The following is a 27,779-nucleotide window of genomic DNA, read 5'->3' as shown; positions in this document are numbered from 1 at the left end:
TAACTTCCTTAGTTAACCACGGGTGGCACATCCATCTCCTGGGGTCTTTCTTTCTTACTGGAACATATCTTTGTTGAGAGTTATGGAATATCTCCTTAAATATCTGCCACTGGTTCTCTACTGTCCTACCTTTTAGCCTATTTGCCCAGTACATTTTTGCCAACTCTGTCCCCATAAACTTAAATACAGGAAATTACAAGGGTAAGATGCTAGTTTTGGGCCCAGGTTTCTCACCCTTCTCTCCCTCAAACTGAATGCAAAATTCAATCATGTTACATTCACGGCTATCTAACAGCTAATTTATTATAAAGGTCATTTCATTAAACCTGCCTCATTTCACACTACCAGGTCTAGAATGGTCTGCTCTCTGGTTGGCTCTAGAACTTATCTTGCAGGCTACCTTTGCCGATCCAATTTGCCCAATCTACATGCAGATTAAAATCATCCATAGCCCCCGTTATTTTCCCCTGTACACCTCTGCCTACAGTGTAGTTAATGCTGGGAGGCCTATAAGCTACTCCCACAAGTGGCTTCTCACCTTTGCTATTTCTTGGGCTGGATTTTCATTCCTGAGGTGTATAAAGGAAGCCGGGAAAAAAAAGATCCAGAAGCACGATTTTCATTGTCAGGAGGCGAGTGCGGGCAGAAATTGGACCAGCCGACCCTGGAAACACTTCAGAGGCAGAGGCTGGAGCAGTTTAGAAGGTAGATCTTTCATGACTCAGGCCCTATGTAAAAGGGCCACCATGCAAATCACTCAGAGAACGGAAGGAAGTTGTGAAGGGGTCACAAGGCTGCATGGGAGGAGACTTCATTGCATTGTCATGTGAGTTTAAGTTTTCAATCTTACCCAGCTGGTCATTTTTGAGCCTTACGTGCCTTCCATACACATTTGCATCTAAATTTTCGTAATGAGTGTTCACACAGCTGACACTCAGCGTTTGCAAAGATCCACCACACTCAACCACAGAGATGTCAGCACTTTCACAATTACAACAGGCCATAACATTGTACAGCAAGTGAAATCAGCATGGTACCTCAGGATCCTTCATGTCCTGCTACATGCCATTTTATCTGTCACATTTTCAAGTGTGGGCACCCAAAACTGCCTCGCTTATAACCATGACATCTGTTCTCTGTTCCCGCAGGTGAATATGACTCCAAGGGAGTATTCCAGAAGGGCCCCATAAGCTCCCGACCACACCATAACATTCTGGGTTGTTCACACACCACACACAACCCACAAACTGAATCTCCAACAAGTCTGTGCACTACTCGAGAAAAGGTTCCAGCAGGTGACTGCACATGGGTATATAGTAGCATGGCATAAAGAGAGAATCATGACACAGTCACGTGCTTTATTCATCGTCATGGCAGAATGTTCTAGAGCAGCAGCATGCCTGAGTCTCAGGGATTAAATGTACCCAGATTCTGCGACCAGGACCTGGAGATCCTAGTGCAAGAAGTTGAAGTCCAGGGGGATCCTCTGTATCCAGCAGGTAGCAGGAACTCTCCTGCTGTCATGAAGAGAGCATGATAGGCAACTGCTGCAATGATGAGCACATCAGGCAAATATGTCTGTACATGGATTGAGTGCCACAAGCAGTTCCACGACATGCTGCACTCAGGCAAGGTGAGATTTTTGGCTGAAGCATACATTTGCCCCTGGTTTGGGTCTCAGATACTGAGTCTTCAGATGAGGCACAATTTTCACATACATCACCAACAACAAGAATGAATGAATGGGCATAACACTCTCATATGTTTTGTATGGGATAGCATCTGAATACCCACTTTGACAAGCATGATATATGTCCATAAAACTGTCTTTAACATTCACTTGCAGGAAGAGAACTCACAAGATGCTAAGGCGATGGCCCAGACAGGGAATGGGCAGGTGAACTTCCGGTTGATGAGAAGGCCAAACAGACAGCGTGTGTGCCTTCCCAGGCCAGTGTAGGAGATGGTGAATCGCCCAATGCAAACGCCAAAGATGGTCTTAAAGATACCCTTGATCATGGCTTCACTGGTGGTGATGATGGTTGTTCAGCACAGGGGAGGAGGATCAGCCATATGGGCATTTGGCTCATGGTAGAGCACGAAGGGATCCGGGCCAAGGCTTCTACTCATATTGTTTTTGATGATGACCTGCTTGCAACAAGCAAGGATTACCCTCATTATCTTATGTAGTATCTCGAACAGATCTCGTCACCACACTCTCACGCCTCCAGACACAGAACCTCCCTCAGGCATCAGAGGAGGAGGATGAAGGAATGTCTGAGGAAGCAGCGCCCCATCTGACCAGCCCACAATCCACCAACACAGATATTAGCACTGTGGAGGGATGTAGCGCATGCTTAGAGTTGGGTGCACGTGTGAAGGACACCACACAGTGCAGGAAATGTCTGAGCCAAAGTCATCTGTGTGCGGCTCCCCTTGGAATAGGGAGGGCTGTGATGATGATGCTCTAATTGGCAAAGGAGTGAGGCCTTGAGTCTTTTTATGGGTCACCGTACAAATGATGTGTAAACATCTGGCAGAGCTCCCCGAGATATTTACACTTTCTTGCATTGTGAGTGGAGGAGTCCATTGCAGTGATGAGCTTGACCTTGTCTAGGGGGCTCAACAACATGAGTTCTAATATGAGAGACTGACCAATCTCATGAAGAGTCGCATTCAGCATCACTCCCAGTGGATGCAAGAGCAATGTGAATTGCTGCAAAGGGAACAAGGCTCACTCAGTAGCCGGGAGCAATCAGTTCAGAGTATGAGCACTGTCCTCCAGGGAATACATGAGAAGCTTGCTGTGATGTGCCTTTAAGGGATATCAGCATGACATCACTAGAAGTGAAATGTGTCATGATACCCAGTCTTAGTTTCACTTCTGCTTTAAGCAGAGCACACACACACAACTCCTAATGTCTCCAAGCTATACAACTATGTAAGGCTGTTCTCATATGCCTAGTCTTAGTAAATGAACCCACAATGTATGTACTCAATCCCTTGCATCATATACAGCAATAAGCTCAAGGACTTGTATCATTATTAGACGATGACATGGTGATCAGCATTGGGAAGACAGTGGCGATAAGATTAAGCACAGGTATGACATGGTAAACTGCTTTAGATCATGCTACATGGCATGAGACGACCCTTTATGCTTTAGTCAAGCCGCAATAAAATCGCAGCACCAGAGGGTTGACAAAGCAATGAGGTGACTGCGATGGAAAGATTTGGAGACACAGCGTTGAGTTAGTGCTCAAGTAAAGAGCTGGTCAGCAGGCAGATCCCCAGTGGTGAGACTGCAGCACCGTAATTATCAGTTCTATGAGTGAGCGCGTCAAGAGCACCAGCACCAGGTTAGCTCAGTCAGGAAAGGCAAGTGAGCAAGGTGTTAGCCAGATCAATAGCAAACAAGGGAGAGTCAAACAAAAAGTCAGAAAAATCAGGCCAGAGAAGGCTATGATTATAATGGGCAGCTTCTGGAGTTGCTGAACAATAAATTGAATAAAAAGCAAAGACTCCATTATTTCATGATGTATTTCCACCACAACTCATCTTTGTGGGTGAAGCTTCGGAAAAATGCACAAAAGTGGCTACAGGGACACTCATCCCAGGTACTACAGAAGGTCAAAGGGATACTGTCAGAATGTCCACAAAATTCCCCAAGCTTGAATTTGGATGCAGCTGACCTATTTGAATTCAAAATGTTTAAACAGCGTACAGAGCTATGGTTAAAAACAAAAAAACTGCGGATGCTGGAAATCCAAAACAAAAACAGAATTACCTGGAAAAACTCAGCACGTCTGGCAGCATCGGCGGAGAAGAAGAGTTGACGTTTCGAGTCCTCATGACCCTACCACTGAACAGTTCTGTTGAAGGGTCATGAGGACTCGAAACGTCAACTCTTTTCTTCTCCGCCAATGCTGCCAGACCTGCTGAGTTTTTCCAGGTAATTCTGTTTTTGTTTACAGAGCTATGGTTGCTTGATTCAGGTATGTCTGAACCAGACAAGCAAACCATAAAAATTCACCTAACAATTGTAAATGAAGGTCCACACAGGCTGAACACGTCAGGATTAACAGGAAAAGAGCTAAAGGATCCCCAAAGACATGGACTGCATTGAAAGACTGGTTCAGAATCAAGTTAAACTTCCAATATTCATGGATTAGAGTTCATGTCATTTCGACAACAGCCCACAGAATCCATAGACCACTTCATCAGCAGATGCAGAGAAAAGGATACGTACTGTGATTTTTCAAACACAGAGCTGGCAGACAGAATTGTTGAGTTGGTATTGCATCCACTTCCATGAAAACATTCCAGAAAGATCTGTTAGGCAAATCCAAACAAAAGAGCATTGAAGAGCTATTCAAGGATGGACACAAGTATGAAGTGATCCTCGCAGTGTGAGGAAGTGAAAACAGAAGGTCTATCCTTAGAACTACAAGTTGACTTCATTGACATCGAACTTGTAGATGTTCTCCAAATTGATTTGGTACATTTTGCGCAACAGCCAGCAGCTACAAGAAGAAACAGCAAAAGATTCTACACGACAGAAACTGTGGAAAACCATCAATGAAGGATGGCCTGACTCAATTCGGCATGTCCACGAACACGTGACACCATTTTGGTCTTATTGGGATAAGCTAGGCATCTCCCAGGCAGTCATTTTTAAAGGCTGGCAGGTCATCATATGGAATCTTTGCAGCTTCATCACTCACACATGGACATAGATCAAAGGAGAGGATTTGCAAGGAGACAGTTTATTGGTCAGATATAAACAATGACATAGAAGTCGTCATCAAGAAATGAGAAGCATGTCAAGAGCATAGGCCAAGTCAGCACAAAGAACCACTGATTCCACATGAAGTTCCTACCCATCCTTGGTCTAAAATCGCATCCATCCTCTTTCATGTTCATGATGCTGACTCATCGTCATCATCAACTACTTTACCAAGTGCACCGTTACTCAACAATTGCACAAATGTCAAGCCCAACTGTCATGCACACTAAGTGTTATTTTCAGTTTTTGGTGTGCCTAGAGATCATTACAAGTAACAGTCCTCATGTGATCCAATCTTAGTTTTGTTTCTGCTTTGAGCAGAGCACACACACAGCTCCTAACGTCTCCAAGCTACTCAACTATGTAAGACTGCTCTCATATGCCTAGTCTTAGCAAATTAACCCACAATGTGTTTACCCCAATCCCTTATGAGTGATTGGTGCTTTGTATCTTAGACAATAAGCAAGTTCCATTACTTATTTCATTAATAAGAACACAACAGAGCTGCATACACATAACAGGATGTTCTCGCTGGTGGCACAATAGATGCTGGAATGGAAGACAGCTGTGCCCCAGCAGCCCAACACATCCAACCCTCCAGAAAGTCAACTTAGGGCTGAGGAGGTTGCAGAGGAGCAGGAGTCTGTTATGAACAGTTCTGCGCACTGATCTTCCACAGCTCCCTGGCCCCTCTGCCAGGGCACTCATCTGTGGTACATGCTATAGTGACCACAGATCCCCCTGCAGAATTCCAGGTCCCACAGCCTTAGGTAGGTCCCCAAAGGGTAGCTGCACAAAGAGGCCAGCCACAACATTCCTTAATGCCTTACACCCTGGGAGGTGAACAGACTGTCTCCCCCTCCTCCAAGGCATCATGTAGGAGTGTTTGAGCTCAATCACTAATGGTTCACATGGAGCATTATATCTCACTTTGTTAAGTATTACTTTTCTATTTTCTGTAAATACACTACATAAATCAAAGGATGGGTGTATTGGTCTATACTTGCTTAGTGGTGCATACAATAACCAGGTAAACATACAAATGCACAATCTTAACAGTGGCACTGAAGATTGCAGCCAGAAGTCCATCCCCCAGTCACCTAGCAGTTGTGAAGAATGAAGCAATGCATGTTCGTCATAGTCAAGTTGGGTGCTCAGTGATATATCCACAGCTGATAGCAGTCAACCATGGGATGTGGGCATCAATGGATCAGTCAGTATTTATTGTCTGCCCCTATTTACCCCCAAGATGGTGGTGGTGAGCCCCCTTCTTGAATCGCTTCAGTCCATGTGGTGTAGGTACACCCACAGTGCTGTTAGGGAGGAGATCCAGGATTTTGACCCAGTGACAGTGAAGGAACAGCAATCAGGATGGTGAATGGCTTGGAGGGGAACTTGAAAATTCTGGTGCTCCATGCACCTGCTGCCACGTCCTTCCAGGTGGTAGAGGTCACAGGCTTGGAAGATGCTGTTGAAGGAACCTTGGTGAGTTTCTGCAGTGCATCTTGTGCCAGTGGGCAAGAGAGTGAATATTTAGGGTGCAAAATGGAGTGCCAATCAAGCAAGCTGCTTTGTCCTGGATGGTGTTGAGCTTCTTGAGTATTGTGGCATAGCCGATAGTAAATGCTGAGTTGTTCAAATCCAAAAGGGAAACTTGAAACAACTGCTAGAGTTTGTTTTGCAATTTGTATAAATTTCAAGATGCGTGCCTTGAATTCATTAGTAACAAGACCACCAATTCTTATAGGGTTTTACAAAACTATATTAAACACTTATTAATAAGAGAAATGATTTTAAAACGCATACAAAGATCTACAAATTACTATCATGATAACTCCTAGCTCCCTTAATTAATCTGACCTCCGTTAAGGCAACAGTAAAACACAGGTTTTAAAAGACCCAAGCAAAGAAACACGATACCCTGAACCAGTCGAACTCAAAGCAAGTTTTCTCAGCTTCAGTTCTTTGAAAACAGCAGCTTGAGACATAGATGCTGAAGGTTTTTCACATTGTAGACCTACCCTTACACGCTGCCTTCGTTCCTTTATACATATTTCCCCTTTGAATGCAAATCTCCATTGTTTCACTATGTCTTTGGACTTTACCTTCCTGATAATAAAAATCTCTCATAGTACTAAGTTTTACCTGTAATCTTTGGAAAAAATAAACATACTGATGCTAAACTTCATCTGGCTAGGGACACATTTCACCCCTCCTTCGAAAAAAATCTAGTACCGTTTATTTAAAAATGCAAATGTCCTTTCACACCTTACATTCTAAACTTCCCCCATGTTTACATCAAAGCCTTCAGACCAGCTGCCTTTAATCCAATTAAGTTTCTCTCACACACACAGACACCACTATTTTATAACAATTCACAATGTTATTGGAATTTATTGCATCTTCCTGACATGGAGCTGCACTCATCCAGGCAAGTGGAGAGAGTATTGTGTTAAACTCCTGACATCCTCAGACGGCGGACAGGCTTTGGGGAGTCAGGGGGTGACTTACTCGCCACAGAATTCCCAGCCTCTGACCTGCTCTTGCAGCCACGATATTTATATGGTCAGTCAAGTTCTGTTTCTCATCAGCCCCCAGTTGATAGAGGGGGATTCAGCAATGGTAATGACACTGAATGCCAAGTGGAGATGTTTAGATTCTCTCATGTTAGAGATGGTCATTGCCTGGCACGTGTGTGACAATAAGGTTACTTTATGCTGCCAAGCTTCAAGGTGCAGCATTTCTGTTGGTGCTTCTATGATATTTGCATGTCCAGATTCGCAACTAACACAGCACAGGTGCACTCTCGTCACAGGGGCCAGGCCTTGGTGAGTGACTCGGTGATTTCTTCACTGTCTACTTGACAGCCTCCAAGAAACACTTACCAGCCCCTCTGTCGCAAGGGATCTCATGGTCAGTCCCTCCAGATGGCTGGATGCCAACTTGTGAAAGTGAAGACTTTAACCATTGTGCTGCCAAAGAATCTCAAGGGCACTTTTAGATTTCATCTCTTGTGGCAGAATGGACATCTCCTGGAAGACGTGAAGTGGCAATAGTATCAAAGGCACTCATCTAGTGATGGCTGGATAGCCACTTGTTTCCTAGGGTGCATCTATATCCTCAGTGTGGCTTAGTAGAAGCAGCTCATATTGGGTCCTCCCTATTGACTATGGCATCATCAACTGAGCCAGTTCTAGGTACCAAGGCACACCTCTCTTCATCCCATTGTCTCCCTCATCCTCCTCGGTTACATCTATATCTGAGGCAGATAGCTCCACCTCTTCCTCCAATTAAATGTAGCACCTTCTTTAGTCTTTAACACCACAATTAACACTCCCTTTGTCTTGTGTCCATGACATCTTTGTCACATCTCTCGTGCATTCCCACCGATCCCTGACCTTCTGTTTTGCTCGACGTGCTCCACACCCTCTTCAATAGTATAAAATCCATCACATTTCTACCTCTCTTCAGAGCTCTGAAGAAGTTATATGGACTCGAAACATTAACTATGTTTCTCTCTTCACAGATGCTGCCAGACCTGCTAAGTTTTTCCAGTATTTTCTGATTCTACATCTTCCAAGCTAAGTTCGTCTCTCACTAATATCATCCTTAATTAACAGAGCTACCCCTCCACCTTTTGCTGGCTTCCTGTCCTTCCGAAACATCATGTACCCTTGAATGTTCAGATCCCAGCCTTTGTCGTCTTGTAGCCATGACTGTCAGATCACACATGTTGGGCTGAAACTTCTGAGAGGTGGCAGTCACTGTAGGATTGCCACTCCAGTCCCATTTCCTTTTATTGCACCAGAGCGCTGTATTTCTGGCCTGAACGACCGAATCAGGCATCTCAGAAATGCAGAGCGTAACTGTTCCGAGAGTCCTTCTTCATAGTGCAGGAATGTCGGTGGGGGGGAACCCAGCACGCCTTCTTTTTGCAGCACTGCCTGCCCTTATTTTGGTAAGACTTCATTCATTGACACACAGAAAAGCTTTGAGACATTTAAAAGGCTTTTTACTGTGTTAGTGAATGAGTGTGAGTGACATAAGTGGTTAAGGTGCAGGGTGGGTCAGATGGCAGAGTAGAGAGTCAGGGCAGGGCAGCAGGGATCAGCGTGAGTGATTGACGAGGTCAGCTGTGTAATCACCCAGGAGAGAGGACTGTTTTTTCCTGTCTAACATTTCCTGCGTAACTATCCAGGTAAGTGAGTCATGGCCATCTGAAATCTCCGTAATCAGTGTAGCTTATTTTTGAAAAGGCTTTTTAAAAAAAATGTAATATCTTCATGCCTGTACTGGCATGACACCAATATCCTACTACCACGACATTCCTATTCTCTCCCTGCTGGAATGGCTTCCTGGTCAGTTTGCTTATCCATCCTGCAGCCCCCACTCTCATCCATACAATCTGCAAGAGCCGCAAACCTGTTGGACAATTGCAAAGGCCAAGGCTCCTCCACTCCTATCTTCTCAATCCCCATGCCTGCCTTACTTGCAGTCACACCCTCCTATCCCTGACCAATCCAGAAGATCCTAGCCTAAGGGGAGTGACTGCCTTCTGGAACAATATGCCCAGCTAACTTGCCTCCTCCATGATGCATCACAGAGTCGGCAGCTTGGCCTCCGGCTCATTGACTCTAAGTCATTGACACTTAACTGCAGATATGGCTGCTGTAGATCACACTGGTGTCCATCAGCTTGCACATACTGCAGCGGCAATGCATCACTTGCACTGCCATCTTGATCATTTTATTTTTTTTTCATTATCTTGAATTAATGCCTCTAGATTTGCTGTGTTTATATACTTATTATTTCAAATTATGTTCTACTTCCTGGATTGAAATTCCTTAGTTTAGGTAAGATGAATAGGAAATACTCACTAGCCAATCGCATACCTGCTTCCCTGTGATGTCACACCTTAATGTTTGTTTCTTAATGCTGGCTCTGAATCTACAGACTAGATAATCCCGCTCTCCTCTGAAATCTTACTGCTTTCATAACCTGGAGCCAAATTTCATTCTGGAATACAAAGAGAAACACCAGCTTCTCTTCACAATGCTCTAAGCCCCTCACCCCCATCTCCTCCACCCTGACCTCTTAACAAAAACTACAAGGAACTTTTGATCTTCTTCCTATTTGCTGCTACCCTCTCTTCCACTAACCCACCCCTGCCAGATTTCCCCGAAAGTTGCCCCCATCCTAGCCCTGAACTCATCTTTCTCCAGTGTATCTCATAATCCCTCATGCCCTTTCCAAGCTTACCTTGCCCATGAGATCGACCTCCAGTTCCTTCTACACTATTTTCAATAAACTGCTGACCACATAACTTCCCTTCCTGGCTCTGATGTTAACTGATATTGTTAACAGTTCCCTTTCCTCTAGTGCTGTCCCCTTCCCTTTCAAAACTGTCATTAAATAACTGAATAGTACTGAAGTTCATTCTGCCCATCATGCCTGTGCCTTATCAGCCCCTCCTCAAAATTCTCAACTCTAACTCTTCTGTCACATAATCCCATCCCCAACCTCCTTTTCTGCTCCAAAGTGCTTGGATACATTGTTGCTTCCCAAATCTGTGCCCATTTTTCCCTCCAACCCCATGGTCAAATCGCTCCAATCTATTTTCTAACCCTACTCAGCTCTTATCAAAGTCACAAAGATTGATCTCACCCGGTTCCATTATTATCTAAGCAGAGTCAGAGAATCACTTGCAATGGCTTCTCTTCTCACTCCCGCAACATTACCTCTGGTGTCCCCCAAGGATCTACACTTGGTCCCTTCCTATTTCCTATCTACACGCTGACCCTCAACAACATTTTCTGAGAACACAGCTTCAGATTCAATATGTGCACCGACGATACTAAGCTCTATCTCACTGCCACCTCTTTCAACCCCTTCCATTGTCTCTAAGTTATCAAACTGCTTGTCTGACATCCTGTACTTGATGAGCAGAAATTTCCTCCAACTAAATACTTGGAAGACCAAAGCCAGGGTCTTCAGTGCCTAATACTAGCAATCCATTACTGAGCTACTAACTCCATCCCGAGTCACCTAGGCAACTACCAGAGGCTGAAGCTGACTGTGCACAAACTTGGTGTCATAAATTTGAGTGACTGAGATGAGCTTCTGGCCATAGATTATTTCCATCTCTAAGACCATGTATATCCACCTCCATAACGTCGCTTGATTGTTCTTCTGCCTCAGATCATCAGTTGCTGAAACCCTCATCCATGCATCCATTTCCCCTTGGTTTAACTATTCCAGTGCCCACCTTTCAAATCCCCCAATGGCCTCACTCCTCCCCAAATCTGCAAGCTCTTCCAGCTCTAGAACCCTCTGAAGTATCTGCATTCTAATTGTGGCCTATTGAGCATCCCTGATTTTATTCACTCCAACATTGGTAGCCATGACTTCAGCTGCCTGAGCCCTAATCTCTGGAATTCCTCTCTACACCACTCTGCCTCTCCACCTTGCTTCCCACCTTTAAGACTCTCCTTAAAAACTACCTCTTGTACCAAGCTTTTGGTCATCTGACCTAATCAAGTGGCTCGGTGTCAAAGTTTGTTCCATAATCGCTCCTGCAAAGTGTCCTGAGACATCTGACAATGTTTAAGGCACTGCATGAATTCACCAAACAGTAAAATACAATCAAATGTGCTCCCAATGCTGATGGCCAGGTTCAACTTTAACTCTGTGATGAAAGTGAGTCCTTAGTGAGTTGGTTTTTGAGAAGCCTTTAGCATGTCTGATTGTTCACGTTGAATGGGAAATTTTTATTGGATGCAGCGATCTGGGGAAATATCTGAATTTGGGGAAATGGCAACGGATACGCCAGGGAGTTTTAATGCTGGCATCAGGAATCGTGCAAATGTGAAGGAGCAGCAACCCTATCACTATTCAGGAAAAGTCCACTCACCCAGCAGAACAATGAACTGAACTTATTTGCAATTTTATGTACAGTAACATTGGCCCGAATCACCTGGCGGAGGGGCAATCAGGATCAAATTGCCACTCCGCTCCTAGTGACTTACCTGGAAATGAAGCTGCTCCTTTCTCATCCAACCTTCAGACTCGGGTGAGAACAGTGCAGATCAATGGGTTCCTAAGGCCTTGTGGCGAGGGCAGCTGGGTCGGAGGGAAGACTGGCCAGCTCCCTTTTCTTTTTAAATGGCACTAGCTGCTGGCAAAGCAGGGTAGGTTTAAAGGTCCAGCCACTTTGAGGAGCCAGGGAGAAGGTTTGGCAGGGTGGGAGGGTGGATCAGGTAGTCAAAGTGGTTAGGGTGGTCAGGGGGGTTGGGTGGTGAGTGTGGGGGTGAGGGAACCAGTGGGGATGGTTAGGGTGGTCAGCATCTGGGTGGTCAGTGGAGGGGGGAGGGAGGGTGTGGCTAGTCAGTGGGGGTGTGAGGAGGGTAGTAGGGGATGTGGGGAGGGTAGCCAGGGGTAGGGAGGGCAGTCAGGGTGGCCCCTTGGGGAATGGTGTAGTCGGAGGGAGGGGAGGGCAATCAGGGGTCCCATCGGCAGGCTGGAGGTGGATCGGTACTATAGTTACCCAGAAGTCAGAAGTGGTTTTAATTCTTCTAACTTTTCCTGGGTAACTATTCCTGTAGTCAGAACCACCCAAAGTTTGCAACTTAAATCAGAGTATTGGATGGTTCCCAGTGCAGGGGAATTGCTCAACGAAAGTTTGAACTTCCTGGGCAATTGCCGTGCAATCCTTACGTGGGGGCCTCGTTATGGGCCATAGTTTACTTAAGAATCGCAGTCACGACCATTTGGCAGTAACAACAACATAAAACCCATCATATTGCTGCCTCTCTTCAGCTCCAAAGAACTCAAAAGGTTAAATCTGTTCCTCTTGCCACAGATGCAACCAGATCTGCTGAGTTTTACCAGAACTTTCTGTTTTTCATGCAGTTCTCCAGCATCACAGTATTTTGCCTTTATTTCAATAGGTAGACCATTGGGTGCATCACTCCAACTCGGAGTAATGCTCACTGCATTTATTCTGGTCAGACATGCAGAAAAACTTTTGAAGTCATACATCCAGTCCTCATTTTTATACAATACTTTTATTATTTGTCATTAAATAGTAAAACTTAAGGCGACAATGAACTGGAGTTTATTTTAGGTCAGCAACATTTCCCTGCAGTACATGGAAAAAGGAATGATAGACATAAATCTGGAACATTTAGAGGCAATAACTGCAGACATGGAATGCAATACTTAATCCATAACAGAAACTAAGCTGCACACAGGACAAACATGGAAGCTAAATATTCCCAGTTGTAAATCTGTCAGGAGGCAGAGGGTGAGAAAAGGAGAAAGGCTTAATATTATTAACAAACCAGAGGCTAGAAAGGTTTTATTGATGGTGTCAACCTGGTTACAGTAATTAAAAAGAGTCCTGCTACCGCTTTGGGAGTATATTATAGATCCATGAATACTGAGAAAGAAAGGGGAATAAGATTTAAAGGTAGACTAGAGAGGTTTGCAAATCAGTTTTAAATATAAGACATGTTTAACCATTTTAGAAGCACTAAGCTGTTCAGTTGAAGCTATAAGGTCAATTTCATTCCTTTGCTCTTTCTTCATATATTTACATACCACTTTTTCAAATAATACCCAATTAAAAGATATATACATACACACATAAACTGCTGTCTATGCCTTAAGGATTATTTCTCTTTACAGAAGTTAGCCCATGTGTGAAACAAAGTAATTGCAGAGAGCAGTGGTATTGAGGATAGGAGGGTACAAATCTCTGAGCTACAGTGGACAGCAGGGGCTAACATAGTTCTTGGCATTTCAATCACAAAATACTTTTAAAGTTGAGGAACAGGTCTAACAGGTCCAGATTTCAATGGTTAATCAGCGATGACCTGGGTGAACACTGCAGAAATCCAGATATAAAAACAAAAAACTGCGGATGCTGGAAATCCAAAACAAAAACAGAATTACCTGGACAAACTCAGCAGGTCTGGCAACATCGGCGGAGAAGAAAAGAGTTGACGTTTCGAGTCCTCATGACCCTTCAACAGAACTGATCTTTCTTTACAAGGAGAGGGAAATATAAGCAGGTTTAAGGTGGGGCTGGGGGTGGGGGGGAGAAGTGGAGGGGGGGGGGTGTTAGGATAGGAGCAGATCATCAAAAGATGTCACAGACAAAAGAACAAAAGAACACAGAGGTGTTGAAGTTGGTGATATTATCTAAACGAATGTGCTAATTAAGAATGGATGGTAGGGCACTCCGGGTATAGCTCTAGAGGGGGTGGGGGAGCATAAAAGATTTAAAAATAATGGAAATAGGTGGGAAAAGAAAAATCTATATAAATTATTGGAAAAAAAAACAAAAGGAAGGGGGAAGAAACAGAAAGGGGGTGGGGATGGAGGAGGGAGCTCAAGACCTAAAGTTGTTGAATTCAATATTCAGTCCGGAAGGCTGTAAAGTGCCTAGTCGGAAGATGAGGTACTGTTCCTCCAGTTTACATTAGGCTTCACTGGAACAATGCAGCAGGCCAAGGACAGACATGTGGGCAAGAGAGCAGGGTGGAGTGTTAAAATGGCAAGCGACAGGGAGGTTTGGGTCATTCTTGCGGACAGACCGCAGGTGTTCTGCAAAGCAGTCGCCCAGTTTACGTTTGGTCTCTCCAATGTAGAGACCGCTGCATTGGGAGCAACGAATACAGTAGACTAAGTTGGGGGAAATGCAAGTGAAATGCTGCTTCACTTGAAAGGAGTGTTTGGGCCCTTGGATGGTGAGGAGAGAGGAAGTGAAGGGGCAGGAGTTACATCTTTTGCGTGGGCATGGGGAGGTGCCATAGGAGGGGGCTGAGGAGTAGGGGGTGATGGAGGAGTGGACCAGGGTGTCCCGGAGGGAAAGATCCCTATGGAATGCCGACAGGGGGGTGAAGGGAAGATGTGCTTGGTGGTGGCATCATGCTGGAGTTGGCGGAAATGGCGGAGGATGATCCTTTGCGGAGGCTGGTGGGGTGATAAGTGAAGACAAGGGGTCTGATGAATGATGCAGAAATCCAGATCTGTTGGGACAGAGCTCACTATAGAGATAGAAAGATAGAGAAGCTTCATCCTGCCAATTACCCTCCAGACCTATCCCCACTCAAGACTAATTAGGAACTTCATTATTTCTGCACATTCAAGAGTGGTTCATGGATGTTGCTGTTCCATCAGAATTGAGGGACTTTGTCTATTAAAAATGGAGGGAGTCACTGAAGCAGACTTATCATTAGTCATCCAGCATGGGAACAGGATAAACAAGTGGACAAAGTTTATAAACAGCAAACAATATTGACAGCAGTTTCGTTTTCTTCTCTATTCCCTCAGTTCACTTTTTTTTTTGTCTTTTTCAGAATATCATGTCTGGTCAAGTCTATCTCCATACCCTCCCGCCGTATGATAGAATTCTGATTCACACTCTGATTTTAACATGGAAATTACAGCACAGAAGATGGTTGTCAAAGTCACAATATAAATATGAGTTCTTTTTTTTAAACAAGTCTTCCAATAACTACCTGCATTTCCCTTTTGTGCTCCCATTTTCAGTCTCCATTGCACCAATGTTTAGAAATAGAGATAGTTTAAGTAAGTTATATGTGTATTTGAGTGTGTTAAGAATAAGGTATATCTTTAGTATTTAAGTTTGATTTGTGTTTCTGAATTTGTCTGTTAAGAAAAGAAGTCGAGTTTAAGTTTCACTTTAAAAGATGCCTGCATTTCTAATGAAAGTTTTACAACTCTTGAAGAGAAGTTGAAACAAACAAGGGTAAAAAAAACATGCTGCTGCCTAGCAACAAGGGTCCAGAGAGGGAGGACACACACACAACACGCAGTAAAAACTTTAAAAAACCAGTTGGATGAGTTCAGTTGGAAGCAGCTGCCAGTGAGACTGGCTGGACAGCAGAGGGACAGACAGCAAGTCCCAAACTGAAGTTGAAACCAGCTACCAGGGAAAGCTGGGCAGGAGAGGAATCTGCAGAAGCAGATTCCAGAACCTAAAGAAGAAAGTCCCAAAATCCAGGGGAGTGGAACAAGAAAGGTCCCACGAGGACAGTTAAGTCAAAGGAAAAGGACAGGAACCTGGAAAAGGTCCTGTTAAGTTAAGTTAAAAGTGAGCAGCCCTAAGATCAAAAAGACAGCTGAAGGTCTGTAACTTTTTACTATAGGCATGTGAAGCAGTGGTGCGTATCTCCATTACTCTGTGAAAAATAGGCCCAAGTGTTTCAGGCTCATGCAACAGGAAATGGGTGGAGAATTGGAACCAAATTGTAAGAGGTCAAGGATGACTGAATTTTCTCACTGAGCGTATCTAAGCACTAATACCCAAGACATGCATAATCATGCAATCACTTGTGTTGAGGGTACCTAGGCACTATCTGTCACACCACACAGGACATTCATCAATAATATGCAAATACATTTCACTCAATATTTCGACCTCCTGATTTTCAGTTCACCCCATCTTGTACCCTTCATACCTTACTGCCAGTAACAAGAAATAAAAACTCATTGTTCCGTTGAGGAAATGGTTGTTTACAGAGCAGAGTGCACTCTAAAATCAGGCAAGGTGTACCTTTTTTGTCACAGTGAACATTAGTCAGCAGGGCAAGCAGATATTTAAAACAAAAATAAAAAAACCTGGAAAAACTCAGCAGGTCTGGCAGCATCTGCAGAGAGAAACACAGGTAACGTTTCGAGTCCATATGACTCTTCAACAGAACTAAGCAAAAATAGAAGAGAGGTGAAATATAAGCTGGTTTACAATGTAGAAGAGCCTGAAGCAACAAATTCAGACATTTACTCGTTGTTTAATCTGAAAGTTGGAAAGACAGAACCAATATTTGTCACAGTGAAAGTAAATGGCAGACCTGTTAGAATGGAAGTGGGTACGGGAGCTTCCACTATAGTAATTGGGGAACATACCTTCAGGTATTTGAATAATGGTGAACATCAATTAAATTTAGAAGAAACAACTGCCCAATTAAAAACATACATGGGTGAAGACATTCAAGTAAAAGGCATAAGCAGAGTAACTGTCCATTATGGAAGCCCACTGGCAAAGCTACCAGTGTTAGTATTGAAAGGCAGAAGAGCAAACATTCTAGGGTGAAATTGGCTAAGGAAAATCAACCTTGATTGGCCACTGAGATTCCAAAAGAAAGCTGGAAGCGTTCCTGTTTTGAACAAGGAGTGTGTAACGACTCAACAACCTGAAGAAATGCAGTGTGTCTTAAGTCTAAACCTGGAAGAACAGCAGAAGAAACTCGAAGAGACCCTGCTTGATGAAACAGTTCAAGACGAGGTGAGCAACCTTTACAGGGAAAAAGAAAACCTGCTGAAAGACCTTCACACACAACAAGATTCCCTCGGGTCAGAGTTTGTACCTCTGGAAAAGTCTGAAGAGAAACAGAAAGAATTCAGCACCTCCCCAAACAAACTGAAGGATGAGTTGGCAGAGAAGACACAATAATGCTCAATTTTCCAGGAGGCAGCAAACAAATACAAAAAGAGATGGAAGAGCTGAAGAACCAGCTACAGGAAGCCAAAGAGGCTCTGGAAGCAAAATTTTCCAAGAAGCAGACAGATGATGAAATTTTGAGAGACGCAGCCACTGAGCTCAGACAAGTTGAGCTTTCATCTGAGAGAATTCGGGCCATTGGTGAAGTCAAAAAGAAGGCCGAGATTAAACTCTGTGCTAGAAAGAAGATGGCGTGTAGGAAGAAGGTACAGAAATACTAATAAGGCTTTAATTCTGGCAGCATACGAATACACTTTCATACATCAGCCTGGAAATCAAATCACAAGTACAGATGCAGTTAGTAGTTTCTCTTTATGTGTTCCACATGTACCAGGAAACCACCTGAAAGACTAAACTTGTAAATTCCTTATCCGGTGTAAATATTTTGTTGTTTTGAAAAATATGTACTTGTAAATACAATACGTATAGCCGAGTTAAAGGGGGCGGAATGTAGTAATTATGGTTTTATTTAGTGTTTAATGTACCTTTAAGAATAATACTTAGGAAAGATCACATGATGTGTAGTAACCAATAGGAGAGTAGCATGGGCAACCTTAGCAGTCACTCTAGAGATAGAATTGCAGTTGAAAACACATGTGCAGCTGCTGAACAAATTGTAAATAAATATGTTTTCACCTAAGAAGTGTCTGTCATTCAACTATATTATCAATAGTAGCAACGCGGCCATCTTTACAACACTCATCAATTTTTATCAAAAATAGCAATGATCCTATTACTGAACCCTAGGGAACTCCACTGTATAACCCAACCCCACCTTTCTGAAAAAGAGTCATTTAACACAACTTGCCTGTAATTTATCCTTAACCAATGTTGCTTACATCTGCCTTCATCCTATGAGCTTCAATTTTGCTAACAAGTTTAATCTGTGGTACTTTATCAAACACCTTTTGGAAATTCACATGCATTTTAGTGCTCGCAGACACATTCCCCATTACCTCATCAAAAAACAATTTTCCCTTTACAAATCCAGGCTGTGTGCCTTTGTTGATCAATGCTTATTAAGTGAGTGTTAATTTTCTCCAGGGCTACTGTTTCTGAAAGCTTCCCCACAAACAATGTGAAACTGACTGACCTGTAATTGCCAGGTTTCTCCTTCTCCTTTTGTTTTGAACAAGGGTGTAACATTTACAATTCTCTGGCACCATTCCTGTATCTAGGGAGGGCTGGAAGATTGTGGCCAGAAGCTCTGTATCTTTTACCATTCCCTCCCTCAGAAACCTAGGATTCATTCCATCTCGACTGGATGATTTATTCACTTTCAGTAGTGACAACCTTTCTAGTTTCACCTCCTTATCTATTTTTATCTCATCCAGTATCCCAGCAACCGCCTCATTGGCCATGTCTTTGGCAAAGTCCTCTACACTCTATCTATCTCGGTATCAGCACCCTGGACCTATTTTACAGGGTAAGTGATCACCTCACTATTAATGGATGATATTGAAAATGGAAAACTACTTGATTACTGAATATTTGCAGTCTTGGAAACTAAAAGTACTTTAGCTCTTGTCACTGTGAATAATCAACGTAAAACTACTCAGTACTGGGTCAAAATCCTGAAATCCCCTCCCTAACAGTACTGTGGGTATATCTACACCACATGGACTGCAGCAGTTTAAGGCAGCAGCTAACCACCTCCTTCTCAAGGACAACTAGGGATGGGCAATAAATATCGGCCTAGCCAGCGATGCCCGCAACTTGTAAATGAATAAAAAAAATAAGATTGCTAAAGTGTTATTATAGCACTCATAATATTTCAATTGAGAGGGAAACTACTAATTCTCACTGTAACACACCGCCTGATGCATATTTTGTAATGTGTTCATTACCATTTGTTCTATATCAATTTGTCTCAATAAAGTAGAAATAAACTATTTCTGGTAGCTGGGTAGTTTAGGACTAGGGAACATAGCCTAAAAGTTTCAGGGGTGAAATTAGGAAACACTTAGGAAACACAAATTAGGAAACACAAGGGTGATAGAAGTTTGAAATTCTCCTGCACAAGTGGAAATTAATGCTAGATAAATTGTTAATTTCAATCTGAAATTGGTAGATTTTTGTTAACCAAAGATATTAAGAGATGTGGGACAAAGGTGGGTATTTAGTGTTAGGTCACAGGTTGGCTATCACAGAATCACAGTGCAGAAGAGGCCCTTCGGCCCATCGAGTCTGCACTGACACGTGAGAAACACCTGACTTACTTACCAAATCCCATTTACCAGCACTTGGCCCATAGCCTTCAATGTTATGACGTGCCAAGTGCTCATCTAGGTACTTTTTAAAGGATGTGAGGCAACCTGCCTCCACCACCCTCCCAGGCAGTGCATTCCAGACTGTCACCACCCTCTGGGTAAAAAAGTTTTTCCTCACATCCCCCCTGAACCTCCTGCCCCTCACCTTGAACTTATGCCCCCTTGTGATTGACCCTTCAACTAAGGGGAACAGCTGCTCCCTATCCACCTTGTCCATGCCCCTCATAATAAGACCATAAGACATAGGAGCAGATATTAGGCCATTCGGCCCATCGAGTCTGCTCCGCCATTCAATCATGACTGATAAGTTTCTCAATCCCATTCTCCTGCCTTCTCCCCACAAGCTTTGAACACCTTACCAATCAAGAAGCTATCTATCTCGGTCTTAAATACACTAAATAACCTGGCCTCCACAGCCTTCTGCAGCAATGAATTCCACACATTCACCACTCTGGCTAAAGAAGTTTCTCCTCATCCCTGTTCTAAAAGGTCTTCCCTTTACTCTGAGGCTGTGCCCTCAGGTCCTAGTCTCTCCTACTAATGGAAACATCTTCCCCATGTCCACTCTATCCAGGCTTTCAGTATTCTGTAAGTTTCAATCAGATCCACCCTCATCCTTCTAAACTCCATCAAGTATAGACCCAGAGTCCTCAAACATTCCTCATATGTTAAACCTTTCATTCCTGGGATCATTCTCGTGCACCTCCTCTGGACCATCTCCAGGGTCAGAACATCCTTCCTGAGATACGGGGCCCAAAATTGCTCACAATATTCTAAATGTGGCCTGACCAGAGCCTTATAAAGCCTCAGCAGCACATCCCTGCTTTTATGTTCTAGTCCTCTCGAAATAAATGCCAACATTGCATTTGCCTTCCGAACTACCGACTCAACCTGCAAGTTAACCTTAAGAGAATCCTGGACTAGGACTCCCAAGTCCCCTTGCACTCCAGATTTCTGAATTCTCTCCCCATTTAGAAAATAGCCTATGCCTCTATTCTTCCTACCAAAGTGCATGACCTTGCACTTCCCCACATTGTATTCCATCTGCCACTTCTTTGCCCATTCTCCTAATCTAGTGCACCTCAATCAGGTCGCCCCTCAGTCTTCTCTGCTGCAGCAAAAACAATCCAAGTCTATCCAACTTCTCTTCATTACTTAAATGTTTCATCCCAGGCAACATCCTGGTGAATCTCCTCTGCACCCCCTCCAGTGCAATCACATCCTTCCTATAATGTGGAGACCAGAACTGCACACAGTACTCCAGCTGTGGTCTCACCAAGGTTCTATACAACTCCAACATGACCTCCCTACTTTTGTAATCTATGCCTCAATGATAAAGGCAAGTGTCCCATATGCCTTTTTCACCACCCTACTAACATGCCCCTCTGCCTTCAGAGATCGATGGGCACACACGCCAAGGTCCCTTTGGTCCTCAGAACTTCCTAATGTCATGCCATTCATTGAATACTTCCTTGTCAAATTACTCCTTCCAAAGTATATCACCTCACACTTTTCAGGGTTAAATTCCATCTGCCACTTATCTGTCCATTTGACCATCCCGTCTATATCTTCCTGTAGCCCAAGACACTCAACCTCACTGTTAACCACCCGGCCAATCTTTGAGTCATCCACAAACTTACTAATCCTACCCCCAACATAATCAGCTATGTCATTTATATAAATGACAAATAATAGGGGACCCAGCACAGATCCCTGTGATACGCCACTGGATGCTGACTTCCAGTCACAAAAGCATCCTTCTGTCATCACCCCCTGTCTCCTACAACTAAGCCAATTTTGAATCCACCTTATCAAATTACCCTGTATCCCATGTGCATTTGCCTTCTTTATAAGTCTCCTATGAGGGACCTTGTCAAAGGCTTTGCTGAAATCCATATAAACTACATCAACTACACTACCCTCATCTACACACCTGGTCACCTCCTCAAAAAATTCAATCAAATTTGTTAGGCATGACCTCCCTCTGACAAAGCCATGCTGACTATCCCTGATCAAACCTTGCCTCTCCAAGTGGAGATAGATACTCTCCTTCAGAACTTTCTCCAATAGTTTCCCTACCACTGACGTGAGACTCACTGGCCTGTAGTTCCGTGGATTATCTCTACAACCCTTGAATAGCGGAACCACATTAGCTGTTGTCCAGTCCTCTGGCACCTCCCCCGTGGCCAGAGAGGAAGTAAAAATTCGGGTCAGAGCCCCTGCGATCTCCTCCCTTGCCCCCCTCAGCAGTCTGGGACACAAATCATCTGGACCTGGATATTTGTCCACTTTTAAGCCTGCCAACACCTCCAATACCTTGTCACTCCCTATTTCAATGTGCCTAGAACCTCGCAGTCTCTCTCCCCGAGTTCGATACCTTCACCCTCATTCTCTTGGGTGAAGATGGACGTGAAGTATTCATTCAACACTCTAACTGGCTCCAACCATAGATTGCACCTTTGGTCCCTAATGGGCCCTACTCTTTCCCTGGTTATCCTCTTCCCATTGATATACTTATAGAATGTCTTGGGATTTTCCCTACTTTTACCAGTCAGAACTTTCTCATATCCCCTCTTTGCTCTCCTAACTACTTTCTCAAGCTCCAGCTTGTGCTGTCTGTACTCCACTAATGCCTCTGCTGATTTGCTTCCCTTGTACCTGCTAAAAGCCTCTCTTTTCCTTCTCATCGTAACCTGAATATCTCTGGTCATCCATGGTTCTCTGACTTGTTACTCCTTCCTATCACCCTAGAGGGAACTGTTGAGCCTGTACCCTCCCCATTTCCTTTTTGAACACCCCCCACTGTTCCTCTGTAGATTTCCCCACAAGTAACTGTTCCCAGTCTACCTTGGCCAGATCCTGCCTTATTTTACTAAAAGCCACTCTCCCCCAACCCAAAACATTTTTTTGCAACTTGTCGATTTCTTTGTCCATAACAAACTTAAACTGTACCATGTGGTCGCTATCGCTAAAATGCTCCCCCACCACCACCTCAGCCACCTGTCTGGCTTCATTCCCCAGCAATGCACCATCCCTTGTTGGACCCGCTACATATCGGCCTAAAAAGTTCTCCTGTACCCATTTCAAGAAATCCACTCCATCCAAGCCCTTAACACAATGCCTATCCCAATTAATGTTGGGAAAGTTGAAATCACCTAATATAATTACCCTATTGTTATTGTTTTTACACACCTCCATAAATTGTGCACATATTTGCTCCTCAATTTCCTGCTGACTATCTGGGGGTCAATAATAAACACCTAATAATGTGGTTGCGCCTTTTTTATTCCTAAGCTCTATCCACAAAGCTTCATTCGAAGGCCCCTCCAAGATATCATCTCGCCTTACTACAGTAACTGACTCCTTAACTAATAATGCAACGCCTCCTCCTCTTCTACCCCCTCCCCTGAAGATTCTATATCCCAGAATGTTGAGCTGCCAACACTGCCCTTCCCTCAACCACGTCTCAGTAATGGCTACTATATCACAATTCCATGTGTCAATCCTCACCCTTAACTCATCCGTTTTACTTGTAATACTTCTGGCTATGATCTCAATAAATGGTGGAACAGGCTCTTGGGGTTAAATAGCCTCCCACCTGTTTCCCAAAATGAATGAATAATATTATGAAGTAGTGTGTGAAGTCAGAGTGACTGCCCTTGATATCAAGGCAGCATTTGACAGATTGCATCAAGGAGCCCTGGCAAAACTGGAGTCAATGGGAATCAAGAGGACAACTTTCCTCTGGTTGGAGTCATACCTAGCACAAAGGAAGATGGCTGTGGTTATTGGAGGTCAATCAATCTCAGCTCCAAGGCATCACTGCAGGGGTTCCTCAGGGTTGTGTCCTAGGCCCCACCATTTTCAACTGCTTCATCAATAACCTCTCCTCCATCATGAGATCTGAAGTGGGGATGTTCGCTGATGATTGTAAAGAGTGTTCAATTCCACTCACAACAACTCAGTTACTGAGGGATTCCGTGCCCGCTTGCTGTGAGGGCTAGACAATGCGCAAGCTTGGGCTGGTAAGTAACATTTGTGCCATACAAGTGCCAACAAGAGAGAATCTAACCATCTTCCTCTGACATGCTGTGGCCTTACCAATGAATCCATTAACATTGTACCATTGACCAGTTTTTGACTCACTGATGTAATTGCTGAGAGATACATTAACCCACAGTTTACTAGAGGGGGCATCCCAGCCGAGAGTAAGTTGGTGCCTGAGCTGAAGGGCGAAGATCATTTAGTGCTGCAAGCAGATGGTGAGGCCTCATCAAGGGCAATGGGTTATCTAGGACCTCAGTGACCAATGAACCAGCAGATCTCCTTAATCAATGAGATTGAAAGATTGAGAAAGGGACAGAAGAATGATGGAGAAGGAAATCAGGTGAATTAGAAAAGTTAAAAAAAAACCTGAAATGTAAAAATGCTCTGGAAACAATTTACTACCTGCAGGAATGAGACTGTGCAGTAATTTGATTTCAGGGCCTGCAGAGGTTGTGTAACATTACAGGAAATTACTGTATTAAAAAGGTCCTTCTCTCATCAAGTACCAGCCCTAACTTTCTGTGATGACTTTAACATGAAATGCAGCATGCCTTGAAACTCACGGGGGGCGGGGGAGATAAGTGGCCATTTTTGCAAGGCTAAACACTGGGTATTGTAGTGATTCACAGCTCAGAACGCAATATTTTCCTCAACAGAAATCTACACATTAAAGTGTAAGGTGGCTCTATCCCAGCAACATTTTGGGCTATTCTCACCAGTTCTCCAGCAATTTTTTGTGTAAATTCCCCACTGGATGATCAGGGTTTGCATCAGTGGAAGTGATGACCTTGTTCACTACAACAATTTCTCAGCCCTTCAGAACCAAAGAATAGTCCACCTCGGGAGGATTTGACTTTGTTCCTCTGTCCTCTCTTCCCCCAGCCACCCTCCCTCCCTCCCTGCACCCTCTCGATGGGGACCTGGAAGGAGAGCAGAGTTGAAGCCAGGATCTTATTGTGTAGCAGAGCAGGCTCGAGGGGCTGAATGGCCTACTTCTGCTTCTATTTCTTAGGCAACGACAATTGCTCCAATTCGCGGTTTCCGCTGACTGAGGAAGGCCAAAATTGGAGAAGCTAAAACATCTCGTCTGCAAAGCACTTTGGGATGTTTTTCTGCATTAAAGGGAAGTGTTCGAGGGTCTGCGTAAGGATCAGAAAATCGTCAGCTTCGAATTGTAGATAGAAACTAAACTCAGCCAACAAAGAGAGATTTAATGGGACATTTCTCCAGCCTCACACACGCAGCCTGAGTCAGCAGCTCATCGCTGCTCAGGAGTCTCGCAGAAGATTCTCAGTCAGAATTCACACGACCAGCTGTACGAACTCGTTGAAAGTGGAGAAAAGCAATGCTGGCCGCGGGAGTGGAAACCTTTCTCCAGCTCTCGGAGCGTTTCTTGTTGGTTAAAGTTGAGAAAAATGGCAACAGAAAAAGACAACGCATTTGGGTCTTAAACTCCGCAAACGCCAACTTTGAAATAAACAAAGACAGAGATGGGGGGGAGGGGGAGTGGGAGTTAGGGCAAGTGGAAGGCTGATACATTCATGATTCAAATCAGTCACTTACCTTTGTGACCAGCGGAACCCATGGTTGCTGCCGACGTTAGGGATACACGAGTATGTACTTGCACCGTTAGCAATATAAAGTCCAGTTTTGCTAACAGCCTGTGGTCAGAAACGAGGCATCGGCTTTCTCATTCACTGGGCGGTGTCACTAAGCCTCTCTCCACCACACAGCCCCCTGCCGTTAGTTACTGCAGTTTCCTCTTTGACACCATTAACCCACTCGCTGAAATAGCTGGCCTGTGGGTGACACCAATTGCAGTGTGCAAGTCTGAAGTCGGTGCTGCACTAAGGTAAAAGCAAAAAACTGCGGATGCAGGAAATCCAAAACAAAAATAAAAATAGCTGGAAAAACTGCACAACTCGGTTTCCACTGAGGGCCCTTATATTCAGAAACCGGCTGAAAGCTTCCCAAAGAGTTTTCTCTCTTTAATCTTTATCTTTTCCTTGTATATCTCAAGCTAACTTGTGTCTCTATTCGTGCTGTGGACTGTTTCATTCTGATCCTCTCTCCGAGTAGTAAGTCCCTCACTCTATTCACTTTTCACAGTTACACGAAAGGTGTCCAGGCATTTTGCTGTAACTCATTGTCTCCCAACAGCAGATGACTCACATAGAGACAGCTGTAGTAGCATTTTTCAGAACCAAGCGAGAAGCATCGGATGGCCAGTCCAGTTAGCACTGTGAAAAGTGCTTAATAATTCTCAGTTTAAAGCTTATTGCTTACTGAGCAACCTGCAACTGAACAAGTTGAGCAATGGGTAGACGGTGCAGCTACTGCTTAAAATCCTGCAATAAGGATTAAAGACTGAATTTAAAGTTGTTTATGTTTCTCCTGATTGCGGTCACGGTAACTGTGAGTCACACTTACCCACACGGTGCAGCATTTTGAGAACCTAACAAATTAATTTTGCTTATTTTTCTTATCTCAGTCACTGGTGTATTGGAACCAAATAAATAAATGAAGGTTAAAAACAGCTGAAGCTCCGGATATGAGGGGGAAGGATTAAAAAGACAAAGGCACATTGCTAAACTGCTTGTGTTGCTGCACAGTTCTAGTCACAGCTTGATTTGGTTGGTTAACTCTTCACTACCGAGGCAAGTTTGATGTCGATTCATGTCCCAGTCCATCTGTTGGAACATAGAATGATTCAGGAAAGCACGTCAATGCTGCCTATCAGAACACCCTCTTCCCTTTTCCACACACCTCTCATGCAAATGCATGAGATGCAGCATTTGCCCTTTCACCTCCTCCCTGCCACTGTCAGGGCCCCAAATACCACCCCTTGGTGAAACATTATTTATTTGTCCTTTTTTTCAAGTTAGTATTCTGTATTCGCAGCTCACAATGCAATATGCTTCACTCATTCCAGCTTTTGGACTCAATTTGCAGTCCAGTTGGCCTGTAACAACTATGGATTCATGTTCCAGTACAACCTATCTAGCTAGGGAATCATACTGCAATGCACATCACTCCATTCAACAAAGAACATGTGCTGCATGCAGTCTGCTTCACCCCATCCAGCTTATGCTGCAGCATGCCTCACTCCAAATGGGTACGGAATAACTTCACACTATACATCACCGCGTTGCTATGACCGGGATGGGAGGAGTGCACTGTCTGTCTCTAGTTCCGCTATTCCACAGATCACAACATACATTTAAGTGATTTTTCCAGCTAGCTATACTGCCTAAAATATGTGCTTTACCAATGAAACTCGGAATGACCACACAATGCTCAGGTTTCTTCAATAAACAACAAAATTATCAGTTTATTATAAAACCAGACTTGTCAAGTAGAAGGCAAAGCTTATTAACAAACAGCATGAAATCTGAAAGTATAATAATTCCTCTTTCTAAATACCCTAACACACACACACACACACACACACAACCTCCAAAATATAAAATAGAGGAATTCTGCCTATTGGTTAAAAGTCAATGGTTCAAGGGAGAAGGATAGATGATGGAGTCCTTGAAATGGTGTCCATCTTATATGGCTTGTCTCTCAGCACTGGTCTGCAAAACAACCAATGACTCTTGCACTACATTTCAGACGGACTTCAGGGAAAACTTGGAGTCAGTCAATTTCAGAATGGGGTGCAACTTTCATTCACTTTTTGCTTTGGACTGGGTCTGGAGCTTCAGGAGCTGTTGTCATCTTTAGCTAAGCAGTTGATCCTCCTTGTTTCTTCCCCAAAGCAAAAACCAGCCTACCAGCTTTTAAACACAGTTTCCCAGGCATGGGTTTTTTCAAAGCCATAAACCACCATGTGACCCTTTTGTAAACAGTCCACCAGGGTCAAAATGTTTCCAGCTTCTTTAAAACTGCTTAATTATCTTTTCTTGTAAAATGCTGTCTTTTCCATGAACAGCAGCAACCAGTCATTGCACTAACCCTTTACGGGATAGTTTCTTTTAAAAAAACACAAATTCTTCCAGAATGTTCTTAGTCGTTGAAGATGACCCATTTTCCATGATTTTGTTTATAACAGCATGCTAGTGGAACTTCCAATGCAGCAAACTTCACGAGCTGAATTTTGCCGTCGGCGAGCAGGGGGCGGGGCCCACTCGCCAACGCGCAAAATTAT

General features: G+C 43.8%; 1 protein-coding gene across 2 annotated transcripts in view; it reads right to left on the bottom strand.

The window, feature by feature from the left end:
- The window catches only part of LOC121271738 (lactosylceramide 4-alpha-galactosyltransferase-like), an 80,697-nt gene extending 54,536 nt beyond the window's left edge, over positions 1–26,161 (bottom strand). For both annotated transcript variants that reach the window (XM_041177970.1, XM_041177952.1), the window contains exon 1: positions 25,193–26,161. Coding sequence is in view for 1 of the 2 variants with exons in the window: in XM_041177952.1 (XP_041033886.1) it covers positions 25,193–25,214 (22 nt within the window). In the remaining variant the exon portion in view is untranslated. The remainder of the gene's footprint in view (positions 1–25,192) is intronic.
- Positions 26,162–27,779: the final 1,618 nt, after the last annotated feature.

This window comes from Carcharodon carcharias, chromosome 2 (assembly GCF_017639515.1).
Source record: "Carcharodon carcharias isolate sCarCar2 chromosome 2, sCarCar2.pri, whole genome shotgun sequence".
Lineage (NCBI taxonomy): Eukaryota > Metazoa > Chordata > Chondrichthyes > Lamniformes > Lamnidae > Carcharodon > Carcharodon carcharias.
Note: the sequence above shows the minus strand (reverse complement) of the source record. Positions and strands in the feature narration are given on the sequence as shown.